The sequence below is a fragment of the Manis pentadactyla genome, chromosome 8, assembly GCF_030020395.1.
Source record: "Manis pentadactyla isolate mManPen7 chromosome 8, mManPen7.hap1, whole genome shotgun sequence".
In the NCBI taxonomy this organism is placed as follows: Eukaryota; Metazoa; Chordata; class Mammalia; order Pholidota; family Manidae; genus Manis; species Manis pentadactyla.
In genome coordinates, this window is record NC_080026.1 from 95,556,945 (window position 1) to 95,572,212 (window position 15,268).

Below are 15,268 nucleotides of genomic sequence, written 5' to 3' on the forward strand. Positions count from 1 at the left end.
GGCTTGAAATCAAGTCTTCTGATGTAGAAAAAGGCAGATTACTCATATGATGACTTATTTTGATGGTGATGTGATATATAAACTGATTGAACCCTGTCTGAACTATTTAGAATGGAGCAAGTCAGTTATATAATCAATAGATTTACTTTCATTTAATGCAGATTTGTGTAACTTGCTAAATCATGTGGGTGACAGGAAATTATTCCTACTCTGTATTACATAAATATTACTAGGAAGGAGAAAACAGCTACCCCAAAAAATCAATAAATTACAGGAATACCAAATGCTACAAAGAGTTACAGGAGAATGTAATTACATTCATTGAGGTGGGGGCTGAAAAGTTAAAAAATGAGAGATAATGGAAGTAGTTGAGTTAGGCCTTAAGAGAGTGAGGAAGATTTTGATAGGTAAGATAGGGTAGAGAAGCTTTAGGCAAGGGGAAAAATGAGCATTTGTTTCGAGGCAGAGAAGCAAGGAACATGTTCAGAGAGCAAAAGGTATTCAGTTTGGCTTAAGCATGGAAGATGAGGCTGAGGAGATGGACTGGAGTAAGAGCACAGGGAGCCGGAATTGGCTAAGCTTGGACTCAATGAAATAAGCAGTGGTGATCACGCATGGCCTCTTTGCTGTTTTTAATTTCTGTTTGAAGAGATTTAAACAACGCAGACAAGTCCAAAAGATAATATAACAAGTATACCAGATACCTACCACCTAGGATTATATTGTTTTATTTCCTTCTAGTCTATATGATTATGCTTATACATTAAACATAAAAAATTAAACTAGTAACATGCACATCTACTTTTTAAAAAGTATCATAGATAAAGCCGATGTTCCCTATGACAACTGACACTACCAGTTCCAACCCATTCCCCTGCTGGCACAAGGTAACTGCTCTTATAAGTATCCTTCTGGGCCACTGAGTGTGTATGTATTTCTATGTTGTATTTGCTGTTTGTTCTCTTTTCTAGAGCATGTTATTCTCCCAAATACCTATATGCCTTATTCCCTCATTTCACTTAGGTGGCTTAAAGAAAACCTCCCTGGAAAGTCCCCTCTGACCATCCTATCTGGAATACAGCATCTCTCTCTCCACACACTGATTTTTCTTCAAAGCACTTATCACGATCTAACATCATAAAATGCTTTATTGCCTTTATTCTACATAAGGGCAGGGTTGTTTGGGTTCACTTGTATTCCTAGTGCCCGGAATATGGCCTGGCACTTACGAAATACTCAATAAATATTTGTTGAATGAACTCTTATCTATCTATCTATGAATAATATATGGCATTTTGTGTATTCCCACATTTTATATGTATAGCATCTGCACTGTACATATTTACAAACTGCTTTTTTTACTCAATATTATGGTTTTGAATTTATTCATTTAGATCAGTGGTTGTCAAATGGGGACAATTTTTTCCCGAGGGTACATCTGAAAATGTCTGGTGATATTTCTCATTGTCAAGATTGGTGGGGGAAATGTGCTATTGGCATTTACAGGCTAGAGGCCAGGGACACTGCTACACATCTTACAGCACACAGGGCAGTCCCCACAACAGAGAATTACCTGGCCCAAAATGTCACTAGTGCCAATGCTGAGAAACCCTGAATTGGATTTATGTGTATTTATTTATTTTTAAATTTTATTTTGGTATCATTAATCTACATGAGGACATTATGTTTACTAGGCTCCCCCTTCACCAAGTACCCCCCACATCCCTGTTCACAGTCACTATCCATCAACATAGTAAGATGCTGTAAATTCACTATTTGTCTTCTCTGTGTTGCACAGCCCTCCCCGTGCCCCCCCCACACTATACATGCTAATCGTAATGCCCCCTTTCTTTTTTTCCCGCCCTTATCCCTCCCTTCCCACCTGTCCTCCCCAGACCCTTTCCCTTTGGTAACTATTAGTCCATTCTTGGGTTCTGTGCTTCTGCTGCTGTTTTGTTCTTTAAGTTTTCTTTTGTTCTTATACTCCACACATGAGTGAAATCATTTGGTACTTGTCTTCCTCCACCTGGCTTATTTCACTGAGCATAATACCCTCTAGCTCCATCCATGTTGTTGCGAATGGTAGGATTTGTTTTTTCTTATGGCTGAGTAATATTCCATTGTGTATATGTACCACATCTTTATCCATTCATTTCCTGATGGACATTTAGGTTGCTTCCATATCTTGGCTATTGTAAATAGTGCAGCGATAAACATAGCGGTGCATCTGTCTTTTTCAAACTGGAGTGCTGCATTCTTAGGGTAAATTCCTAAAAGTGGAATTCCTGGGTCAAATGGTATTTCTATTTTGAGCATTTTGAGGAACCTCCATACTGCTTTCCACAATGGTTGAACTAATTTACATTCCCACCAGCAGTGTAGGAGGGTTCCCCTTTCTCTACAACCTCACCAACATTTGTTGTTGTTTGTCTTTTGGATGGTAGCCATCCTTACTGGTGTGAGATGATATCTCATTGTGGTTTTAATTTGCATTTCTCTGATAACTAGCCATGTGGAGCATCTTTTCATGTGTCTGTTGGCAATCTGAATTTCTTCTTTCAAGAACTGTCTATTCAGCTCCTCTGCCCATTTTTTAATTGGATTATTTGCTTTTTGTTTGTTGAGGTGTGTGAGCTCTTTATATATTTGGATGTCAACCCTTTATCAGATCTGTTATTTACGAATACATTCTCCCATACTGTAGGATGCCTTTTTGTTCTATTGATGGTGTCCTATCCTGTACAGAAGCTTTTCAGCTTGATATAGTACCATTTGTTCATTTTTGCATTTGTTTCCCTTGCCCGGGGAGATATTTTCAAGAAGAGGTCACTCATGTTTATGTCTAAGAGATTTTTGCCTATGTTTTTTTCTAAGAGTTTTATGGTTTCATGACTTATGTTCAAGTCTTTGATCCATTTCGAATTTACTTTTGTGTATGGGGTTAGACAGTGATCCAGTTTCATTCTCTTACATGTAGCTGTCCAGTTTTGCCAGCACCATCTGTTGAAGAGACTGTCATTTCCCCATTGTATGTCCATGGCCCTTTTATCGAATATTAGTTGACCATATATGTTTGGGTTAATGTTTGCAGTCTCTATTCTGTTCCATTGGTCTGTGGCTCTGTTCTTGTGCCAGTACCAAATTGTCTTGATTACTGTGGCTTTGTAGTAGAGCTTGAAGTTGGGGAGTGAGATCCCCCCCACTTTATTCTTCCTTCTCAGGATTGCTTTAGCTATTCGGGGTCTTTGGTGTTTCCATATGAATTTCTGAACTATTTGTTAAAGTTCATTGAAGAATGCTGTTGGTAGTTTGATAGGGATTGCATCAAATCTGTATATTGCTTTGGGCAGGATAGCCATTTTGACGATATAAATTCTTCCTAGCCAGGAGTATGGAATGAGTTTCCATTTGTTAGTGACCTCTTTAATTTCTCTTAAGAGTGTCTTATAGTTTTCAGGGTATAGGTCTTTCACTTCCTTGGTTAGGTTTATTCCTAGGTATTTTATTCTTTTTGATGCTATTGTGAATGGAATTGTCTTCCTGATTTCTCTTTCTATTAGTTTATTGTTAGTGTATAGGAAAGCCACAGATTTCTGTGTGTTAATTTTGTATCCTGCAACTTTGCTGAATTCCGATATTAGCTCTAGTAGTCTCAGAGTGGAGTCTTTAAGGTTTTTTTATGTACAATATCATGTCATCTGCAAATAGTGACAGTTTGACTTCTTCTTTACCAATCTGGATTCCTCGTATTTCTTTGTTTTGTCTAATTGCCATGGCTAGGACCTCCAGTACTACATTGAATAACAGTGGGGAGAGTGGGCATCCCTGTCTTGTTCCCGATCGCAGAGGAAAAGCTTTCAGCTTCTCGTTGTTCAGTATGATGTTGGCTGTGGGTTTATCATATATGGCCTTTATTATGTTGAGGTACTTGCCCTCTATACCCATTTTGTTGAGAGTTTTTATCATGAATGGATGTTGAATTTTATTGAATGCTTTTTCAGCATCTATGGAGATGATCATGTGGTTTTGTCTTTCTTTTTGTTGATGTGGTGGATGATGTTGATGGATTTTCGAATGTTGTACCATCCTTGCATCCCTGGGATGAATCCCACTTGGTCATGGTGCATGATCCTCTTGATGTATTTTTGAATTTGGTTTGCTAATATTTTGTTGAGTATTTTTGCATCTACGTTCATCAGGGATATTGGTCTGTAGTTTTCTTTTTTGGTGGGGTCTTTGCCTGGTTTTGATATTAGGGTGATGTTGTCTTCATAGAATGAGTTTGGGAGTATTTCCTCCTCTTCTGGTTTTTGGAAAACTTTAAGGAGAATGGGTGTTATATCTTCTCTGTACGTCTGATAAAATTCCGAGGTAAATCCATCTGGTCCGGGGGTTTTGTTCTTGGTAGTTTTTTGATTACTGCTTCAATTTCATTGCTGGTAATTGGTCTGTTTAGATTTTCTGTTCCTTTCTGGGTTAGTCTTGGAAGGTTGTATTTTTCTAGGAAGTTGTCCATTTCTCCTAGGTTTCCCAGCTTGTTAGCATATAGGTTTTCATAGTAGTCTCTAATAATTCTTTGTATTTCTGTGGGGTCCATCGTGATTTTTCCTTTCTCGTTTCTGATTCTGTTAATATGTGTTGACTCTCTTTTCCTCTTAATAAGTCTGGCTAGAGGCTTATCTATTTTGTTTATTTTTTTGAAGAACCAGCTCTTGGTTTCATTGATTTTTGCTATTGTTTTATTCTTCTCAATTTTATTTATTTCTTCTCTGATCTTTATTATGTCCCTCCGTCTGCTGATCTTAGGCCTCATTTGTTCTTTTTCCAATTTCGATAATTGTGACATTAGACCATTCATTTGGGATTGTTCTTCCTTCTGTAAATATGCCTGGATTGCTTATGCTTTCCTCTTAAGACTGCTTTTGCTGTATCCCACAGTAGTTGGGGCTTTGTGTTGTTGTTGTCATTTGTTTCCATATATTGCTGGATCTCCATTTTGATTTGGTCGTTGATCCATTGATTATTTAGGAGCATGTTGTTAAGCCTCCAGGTGTTTAGGAGCCTTTTTGCTTTCTTTGTACAATTTATTTCTAGTTTTATGCCTTTGTGGTCTGAAAAGTTGGTTGGTAGGATTTCAATCTTTTGGAATTTACTGAGGCTTTTTTTGTGGCCTAGTATGTGGTCTATTCTGGAGAATGTTCCATGTGCACTTGAGAAGAATGTGTATCCTGTTGCTTTTGGATGTAGAGTTCTGTAGATGTCTATTAGGTCCGTCTGTTCTAGTGTGTTGTTCAGTGCCTCTGTGTCCTTACTTATTTTCTGTCTGGTGGATCTGTCCTCTGGAGTGAGTGGTGTGTTGAAGTCTCCCAGAATGAATGCATTGCATTCTATTTCCTCCTTTAATTCTGTTAGTATTTGTTTCACATATGTTGGTGCTCCTGTATTGGGTGCATGTATGTTTATAATGGTTATATCCTCTTGGTGGACTGAGCTCTTTATCATTATGTAATGTCCTTCTTTATCTTTTGTTACTTTCTTTATTTTGAAGTCTATTTTGTCTGATACTAGTATTGCAACACCTGCTTTTTTCTCTCTCTGTTGTTTGCATGAAATATCTTTTTCCATCCCTTGACTTTAAGTCTGTTCATGTCTTTGGGTTTGAAGTGAGTCTGTTGTAAGCAGCATATAGGTGGGTCTTGCTTTTTTATCCATTCTATTACTCTGTGTCTTTTGATTGGTGCATTCAGTCCATTTACATTTAGGGTGATTATTGAAAGGTATGTACTTATTGCCATTGCAGGCTTTAAGTCTGTGGTTGCCAAAGGTTCAAGGTTAGCTTCTTTACTATCTTACTGTCTAACTTAACTCACTTATTGAGCTATTATAAACACGGTCTGATGATTCTTTATTTCTCTCCCTTCTTGTTCCTCCTCCTCCCTTCTTCATATGTTGGGTGTTTTGTTCTGTGCTCTTTTTAGGAGTGCTCCCATCTAGAGCAGTCCCTGTAAGATGCCCTGTAGAGGTGGTTTGTGGGAGGCAAATTCCCTCAACTTTTGCTTGTCTGGGAATTGTTTAATCCCTCCTTCATATTTAAATGATAGTCGTGCTGGATACAGTATTCTTGGTTCGAGGCCCTTCCGTTTCATTGCATTAAGTATATCATGCCATTCTCTTCTGGCCTGTAGGGTTTCTGTTGAGAAGTCTGATGATAGCCTGATGGGTTTTCCTTTGTAGGTGACCTTTTTTTTCTCTCTGGCTGCCTTTAATACTTTGTCCTTGTCTTTGATCTTTGCCATTTTAATTATTATGTGTCTTGGTGTTGCCCTCCTTGGATCCCTTGTCATGGGAGTTCTGTGTACCTCTGTGTTCTGAGAGGCCATTTCCTCCCCTAGTTTGGGGAAGTTTTCAGCAATTATTTCTTCAGAGACACTTTCTATCCCTTTTTCTCTCTCTTCTTCTTCTCGTACCCCTATAATGCGGATATTGTTCCGTTTCGATTGGTCACACAGTTCTCTTAAAATTCTTTCATTCCTGGAGATCCTTTTATCTCTCTCTGCATCAGCTTCTCTGTGTTCCTGTTCTCTGTTTTCTAGTCCATTAGTGGTCTCTTGCATCTCATCCATTCTGTTTTGAAGTCCTTCCAGAGCTTGTTTTATTTCTGTATTCTCCCTCCTTAGTTCTTGCATATTTTCTGCAAGTCCATCAGCATGGTTATGACTTTTGTTTTGAATTCTTTTTCAGGAAGAGTGGTTAAGTCTATCTCCCCAGGTTCCTTCTCAGGGGAAGATGTAGAAGATGTCGAAGCTGTCTGGGTTAGTCTTGTCTGGATCAAATTTTTTTGCCTTTTCATGTTGATAGGTACAATGGTGAACTATTGACTTGTCTGTCAGCTGGGAGAGTCAAGACTCTTTCCACTTGGCTCCTGGCCTTTCTTTACTGGCACCACTGCAACCCCCTAGTGGCTTGTGTTGGGTAATTGCGTGTAGACTGGGTCTCTGTATCTTGCCCGGCCGGTATGAAGGAAGTTCCCTTGCTGTGGGCGTGGCCAGCCTCAGGCTGCTGCTCTATTTCCGGGCCCCAGAGGGGTAATGGACGGGGAGCTGTTTGGCTGTTAACCTCCGTGAGGGGTCTCACTGCTGTTGCCCAGGGGGTTAGGGCGCCTGGAGATCCCTGGAATTTCCAGCTGCTAGACTGTGACCTGGGATGCTTCCGTCCAGCTGTGGGGTCCATGTCCCTTTAAGACTTTCAAAAAGCACTCGCTTTTCTTTGTCATAGGGGTGCCGGCTTTGGGACCCGCTCATAGGTCTTACTGTCCTGTTTCCCTAGTTTCCAGCACCCCACGCATGCACTGTGTGTCTGCACTCTGGTGCGGCTGGCTAGGGCTGGGTGTTCAGCAGTCCTGGGCTCCCTCTCCCTCCCTGCTGCAACTCCTCTCCTCCCACCAGGAGCTGGGGTGAGGGGGCCTCGGGTCCCGCTGGGCTGCGGCTTTTATGTTACCCCTTTCACCAGGCGCTGGGTTCTCACAGGTGTGATGTAGTCTGGCTGTTGTCCTGTGTCTTCTGGTCTCTCTTTTAGGGATAGTTGTATTTGTTGTATTTTCCAAAATATGTATGTTTTTGGGAGGAGATTCCCACTGTCCTACTCATGCCGCCATCTTGGCTCCCGATCGATTTCGATTTATGTATATTTAGCTAACCTCTGGTTAATTAAATGGATAGTAGTCCATCAGAAATACATGATACTTCATTTATCTACTATCAATGGACTTATATTGTTGTAATTTTTCACCATTACACTCTAGACAGTATAATGAAGGCCACTCCTAAACATGAAGGCTCCTTCTTTACTCTCCTGACTCTCTTTCCCAAGTTTTCTGAAATGATACCCTAAGAAGGCATCCTCTTTTCCACTAATCACTACCATAAATCTGATGCGAGTGGGACAAAGGCACCCCCTAGACATCCCTATGAAAGGGATGTTGTAAAGTCACCACCATCTCACAGATAACTAAGGTTAGAGTTCTCAGCATTAACTTTGCTTCATGCAGTCTTCAAAGAATACTCTACTACAAAACATGTGGTGTGTGAGATATAGGCAAAACGACTGGAGTTCAAAACCAGATTTTTTTAAAAGCCCAGCAACAAAACACACATACAACTTTCACCTTTTAAACCGTAACATATCCAAAGCTAACTCTTTCATGTTATTTAAATGTTTTAAGTATGTCAAATTCAATTTTGCAAACATAGATTAAACTTTCTCCAATACTCAAATTCTGAGCTTTGATTCTTGAGGCCAACAGGAGTAAAGCTTTCTGCTTGGGCTCTATTTTGCTTGTGCCATGGTGCGTAGGAACACCCTCAGGGGACAAGTCAGATAATGTGGACCTTACCCATTGTGGTTTTCTTCTATCAAGGGTCCTATTCCCTGCAATTACTGTCTGCTTCTGCTGTTCTCCAGAGGCTTCAAATAATTGTTTTTTATATTCTGTCCAGGACTTGTACTTGGCAAGGGGTTAAATTGGAATGTACTCCATCATTACCAGAACTGAAACTCAACTCTATGAAATTTTAAAGGGATACCATTTCCTTCTAACCTGTGTTTGTTTCTTTCTTCCTCCAGGAAATGTATGGCAGGTTAGAATGAGATCTGATTTGGAAGCTGAACGCCTACTTTATTCTGTCTTTCAGACCCACCCAAAAAGCTAAACATGGCCCAGAACTCGTATAGAAATTAAGCACAATATGGCTCAATACCAGACTATGAGCTGGACCCTAGGTTTGTTGTCTATTAGCTGCATGTGACCTTTGCCAAATTATAGACATACCTCATTTTACTGCACTTTGCAGATACTGTGTTTTTCACAAATTGAAGGTTTATGGCAAATCTGTCAACACAACTTTTCCGACATTATTTGCTCACTTCATGTCTCTGTGTCACATTTTGGTAATTCTTGCAATATTCAAGCTTTTTCATTATTATTATGTTTGTTATGTCGATGTATAATCAGTGATCTTTGAGTTACTATTGTAACTGTTTGGGGCACCATGAACTACACCCATATAAGATGATGAACTTCATAAATGTGTATGTTCTGACTGCTCCACCAACTGGCAGCTCCTCTGTCTCTCTCCCTCTCCTCAGATCTCCCTACTTCCTGAGACACAACCAATTAGGCCAATTAATAACCTTACAATGGTCTCTAAATGTTTAAGTGAAAGGAAGAGTCACAATTTTTCAGTTTAAATCAAAAGCTTAGTGATTCAGCTTAGTGAGAAAGGCACATTGAAAGCCAAGACATGCTGAGAACTAGGCCTTTTGCACCAAACAAGTTAGCTAAGTTGTGAATGCAATGGAAAAGCTGTTTAAGAAAATGAAAAGTGCTACTCCAGTGAAAGACGAAGAATAAGAAAGCCACGCAGCCTTACTGCTGACATGGAGAGAGCCTGAGTGGTCTGGATAGAAGACCAAACTGACCAGAACATTCCCTTAGGCCAAAGCCTAATCCAGAGCAAGGCCCTCTCTTCAATTTCATGAGGTTTAAGGAAAGAAGCTATCTCCGAAACACAAAAGGGCATGTGGAGCAGCAGCTGCAGCAAGCTGTCCAGAAGATCTAAGGTCATTAAGCAAGGTGGCTATACTAAACAAGTTTTTTTCGTGTAGATGAAACAGCCTTCTTTGGAAGAAGATGCCATCTAGGACTTTCCTAGATAGAGAAAAGTCAAAGCCTGGTTTCAAAGCTTCAAAGGACAGGCTGACTCTCTTTTTAGGGGTGAAGGCATGTGGTGACTTTCAGTTGAAGTCAGTTCTCATTTAGCATTATGAAATCCTAGAGCCCTTAAGAATTATGCTATATCTACTCTGTGCTCTATGAGAGGAACAACAAAGCCTGGATGACAGCACATCTGTTTATAGCATGGTTTACTGAATATTTTAAGCCCACTGATGAGATCTACTGCTCAGAAGAAAAGACTCCTTTCAAATATTACTGCTCACTGACAATACACCTGGTTGCCTGAGAGCTCTGATGGAGACGGACAATGAAATTAATGTTTTCATGCCTGCTGACATAACACCCACTCTGCAGCCCATGGAACAAGGAGTCATTTTGACTTTCAAGTCTTAAGAAAAACGTTTCATAAGGCTATAGCTGTGATAGATAGTGATTCCTCTGATGAATCTGGGCAAAGTAAATTGAAAACCTTCTGAAAAGGATTCACCATTCTAGATGCCATTAAGAACATTCATGATTCAGGGGAAGAGGTCAAAATATCAACATGAACAGGAGTTTGGAAGAAGTTGATTCCAACCCTCATGGATGACTTCATGCTTTCAGTGGAGGAAGTAACTGGTGGAAATAAGAGAACTAGAATTAGAAGTGGAGCCTGAAGATATGACTGAATTGCTTCAACCTCATGATAAAACTGAATGGATGAGGAGTTATTCCTCATGGATGAGCAAAGAAACTGGTTTCTTGAGATGGAGTTTCCTAGTGAAGATGCTATAAAGACTGGTGAAATTTAAGAATTCAGAATATTCTACATACTTACTTGGTAAAGCAATGGCAGGGTTTGAGAGGATTGACTCCAATTCTGAAATAAGTTCTACTGTGGGTAAAACGCTATCAAATAGAGCATGAATGAAAAAGTCAACTGATGTGGTAAACTTCACTGTTGTCTAGTTCAAGATATTGCCACAGCCACCCCAATCTTCAGCAACCACCACCCTGATCAAGCAGTAGCCATCAATACAGAGGCAAGACCCTCCACGAGCAAAAAGATTACAACTCACTGAAAGCTCAGATGATGGTTAGCATTTTCTAGCAATAAGGTTATTTTTAAATTAAGGTATGTACATTATTATTTAGGCATAATCGTACTGCATATTTAGAAGACTACAGTCTAGTATAAACAACTTTTAAGTATATTGACTGCTTTATTGCAATATTCACTTTATTGTGGTGGTCTGGAACCAAAGTCACATTGTCTCTGAGGTAGGTCTGTACTGCCAGACCTGAGGTAGGTCTGGTCTGAGCTTCTCAGCTGTAAATAGGGTACAGTAACAATCATACCTACTTCACAGGACTATAAGGGGGATTAAATGACTTAAGTGGCCTATACTTTGTAAGTGCTAATAAATGGTAGCCATTTGGTGATGACGACGATGATAGCCACCACAGCCAGCAGTCTTCGGCAGCAACACCTTCTCTCCCCCAAGCCCAGTCCCTTCAGTAGTGATGATGCTTGCAGTTAACTGTTTAATTATGGAAACTCCAGCTTGTAGAAGTACCTCAAGAAATAGTTAACTCCTTAACTTCTGGCAAGTTACCATTGTGCTACCATCTTTAGTAGTGAGAAACTTACCTTTCTGGCTGGTTTACTGAGAGTTGGAAGTAGTTCTTTGCCATTTCTACTCTTTCCAGGTACTGAGCAGAACCCTCAATCAGTTCCTGAAAAAAGTAATAATGGCCTATCAGAGCATTTTTTTTACAGAGTGTCATTAAAATAACCTGCTCACCAGCAATTTTCATGGAGGCAGTGTGTGATATGATACATTTTTCAGGAATCATAGACCTGAGTCTTAGTGCCTGTTTTCTCATCAAAGTCTCTATGTAGGCTCCAGTTTCTTAAAAAAAGGGACTAAGCTACATGTAATAATACCTCATCCTTGTCACCATTATGGACCTCTTCCCAATTTGGAAGGTTTTCCACCATTTCCTATTCTTAATTAGTTATTAATAAATAATTGATTAACCAGTAATTAATTTACAAAATAAAGTACAAATAAAACCAAAAATAGTGTAATCCCAGCCTAACTATCACTTCTGTTTTTCACGTCCATGATTATTTTGGCATTCATACTTAATATTTTATATTCTTTCAAAAATATACTATAATATCATGAGCACTTTCCACCTTGCCACAGTCTCATAATCATCATATTCTTATGGACTTCTCTACATCTTGGATGTTTCCTTAAGATCATACAGTGAAGGTTCTGAGTTTGAACCTATCTATGGTTCTTGGAGCACACTACCAAATTACTTTCCAGTTAAGGATCTACAAATGTCAATGTTACCATTGATGTAGAGGAGTATTAATTTCACTATATTTTCAATAACACTATCATTCATAACCTTTTACATGTGAAAAAGCAGTTACTGTTATGTTCATATGCACATCTTTACTATTTTCGAGTCTATTTTAAAAGAAATTTACTAGTTGTATTTTTGTAATTCTTTAAGTCCATGTCTTCACTCATTTTTAATTTAGTGTCATCTTTTTTTATGATTGTGCAAATTGTTCCTGTGATACAAATGAGTTTTATCACTTTATATGAGTGCTATTAATTTTTCTAAAATACTGGGAACAGTTCACAGTCACTCTCTCATTACCACTGAACTAGAATGCTCTCTTTTAACTCTAGCTTCTGTAATAATGTCACACATTAAATATGGATCATAGGACTCTAAATCATTGGCTTGATTTTCCCTGGATTGTACAATTTAAAAAATGCATTCCAAGTCCTACCTTAAAGTAGTCATTCTTTCTCAGACTTTCAAGGAAGCCAGTCCAGAGTGGTGAGGTAGTCATGATGGATTTCTCTGAGTCAGAAAAATGTGGGCTACATTTGGAGCATAAGATCTCAAATCCATGAGCCTAGATGGAATAGACATAATTTTTAAGTTAGTTTCTTTCCACACTCAAGAACTAGGTGAGTGGACACATGGGCATGTGGACATTTACACTTTTTAAATTTTGAATTTTTTTGAAAAATTTTTTGAATACTTTTAAATTTTATGGAAAATCTGGCTTTATTTCCAAGTTTCTCAATCTTTGTAAATTGCTAAAAATTATAAAGGGAAAGTCAGTAATATAAAATAAAGATTCATATTCTCTTCAAAGTGACTTTTCTTGCTAATTACAAAATCAGAAATTTAAACTTGTTTCTTGTTTGCTTACAAAAAGGCTTGTAGAAGACTTTTTGTCTAAGAGAAATTATAAATGAATTGAGCATGGTCTCAGACATAGTAAAGGGAGGAAATTACTTCATTTTAAGAGTCCTTTAATTAAAAAATATATTAAGTATACAGGGCAATATAATTCAAACAGAGAGCTTCCCTGAGCTTCCTCTGGAGGAAATTACTGTTACCAATTTCTTGCACAACCTTTCAGAAGTAATGGTATGCACTCAAGCAAATATGTGTGCATCTGTGTATGTATATCCTCCCACTCCATACCTTTTGTCATTAAATGACAACATACACACTGTTCTGAACCTTGCTTTTCACTTAGTCATATGCCTTGGAGATCATCATATTCTTACAATACACATACAAATTTATTCATCTTATTTCACAGATAAACCGTAATTTACTATTCTCTTACTAACAGATATGTTGATATTCTCCAATCTTTTGCTACTATGACTTCACAAATACAGACCATAATTTATCTAGCTATTCTCTTACTAACAGACAAATTGATACTTTCCAATCTTTTGTTACTACAACTGTCCTATCTTCATGATTATCTTCAGATGTTTTTGTGCACATGTGAAATATATGGAGGATAAATTCAAAGAAGTAAAAATGCTGAGCAGAAGGGTTTCTGCATTTTAAATGTTGATGGATTACTGAAAATTTATTCTAAAAGACTGAGTCAATTTATATTCCTATAATTTACGTTTGAGAGCATCTTTATATACTTTTCACCAATCCAGTATATATAGTGAAAAATTATAATATATAGTATAATAGTGAAAAACACTACTTTGAAGCTTTAAATTGCATTCCTTTTATTACACACAGGTGTTGACATTTTTCATGTTTAAATTAAAATCTTTTGTATCTCTTTTCCTATGGTCCATCTGTTCACAGTTTCTGAACATTTTGTAATTGATTAGTATTATTTTTTTATTTGAAAAAATATGTAGGAACTTTAGATATTAGATAAATCAGCTCTTCATTATTTAAATTGCAAATTTAATTGTATTATTTCCTCCAGATTTACTATCTTTTGATTTTATTTATGGGGATTTTTTTTCCAAGACAGAAATGCTTCATTTTTACATAATTAAATTTATCAATCTTTTCTTTTACAGCTTCTGATTTCAACTCATGCTTAGAAAGCCCTTTCCTACTCAGATTATCAAAAGTTCTCCTGTGTTTTCTTTCAAATTTTATGTTTTCAATTTTTTCATTTAAATGTTTGGTTCAACTGGAATTTATTTTTTAGTATTAGTGTGAGGGAATCAATTTTAATTTTTCAGAAGGCTTTACAATTGTTCTATCATTATTTACTGAATAACCCCTTTTTTCCTTCTTACTTAAATGTCACATTTTGCTACATTCTCACATGAACAGGGTCTATTTCTAAACTTTCTACGCTGTGCCATTATTCTGTTAAGAACCCCCCTTTTTAAAATTAAGGTATCACTAATATATAATCTTATGCTCAGATTTCACATGAGCAACATTATGGTTACTACATTCTCCCCTATTATCAAGTCCCCATCACATACTCCATAACAGTCACTGTCCATCAGCATAGTAAGATGCTATGGAGTCTCTACTTGTCTTCTCTGTGCTATACTGCCTTCCCCGTGTCCCCCATATTATGTGTGCTAATCATAATACCTCTTAATCCTCTGTTAAGAGCCCTTTTACATAAAGAAAGAAAATAAAATATGCTGGCTCAACATTACCAACTTCATGCCTAATTCATAGGCTCGGTACTGGGGATGAGATGGAGGAGGCAGCTTGTATCCGCTCCGCCGGTCTGGCACAAACCTTTGTTGCACCAACTGTGCATACAGACATTTAGTGAAAGTGACCTGGACAACAGGACACAAAATATATCAGTCTTTTCTTGATATTAGAAATCTGAATATCATTTCATAGTAAATAACTCCATTTATGAGCTTCATATTCATATTCATTTTTAGTAACAGCTTTATTGAGATATGATTCATATACCATAAAATCTACCTTCACTGTCTGCTTTTTTAGTTGTCACTAGCATAATTCTTATCATTAGTTACATTATATGGGAATTCTGGTAGTAAAAGATAAAGAATAATTCTTAACTCCTTGGAGAAAATGAAATATTTTATTGTTAAGAAGGAAATAATTATTCAAGTAGGGAAAAAATATGACTAGAAACTGCTAGGAAACACTTGAGTTATAAAACAGGGACTCAGGTCTCCTGAAATCTTCTTCCATTGGATGGGAGAAAAGAAAAAAGAAAGAAATGTGTTATTAACTTCC

General features: G+C 37.7%; 1 protein-coding gene across 3 annotated transcripts in view; it reads right to left on the minus strand.

Moving 5' to 3' along the window:
* Positions 1-15,268, minus strand: part of ECD (ecdysoneless cell cycle regulator) — a 34,581-nt gene that overhangs the window by 8,390 nt on the left and 10,923 nt on the right. For all 3 annotated transcript variants that reach the window (XM_036928671.2, XM_057505966.1, XM_057505967.1), the window contains exons 7-9: positions 14,707-14,835; positions 12,531-12,659; positions 11,364-11,449 (exon numbers count right to left, since the gene is read on the minus strand). In XM_036928671.2, coding sequence (XP_036784566.2) covers positions 11,364-11,449; positions 12,531-12,659; positions 14,707-14,835 — 344 coding nt within the window. The remainder of the gene's footprint in view (positions 1-11,363; positions 11,450-12,530; positions 12,660-14,706; positions 14,836-15,268) is intronic.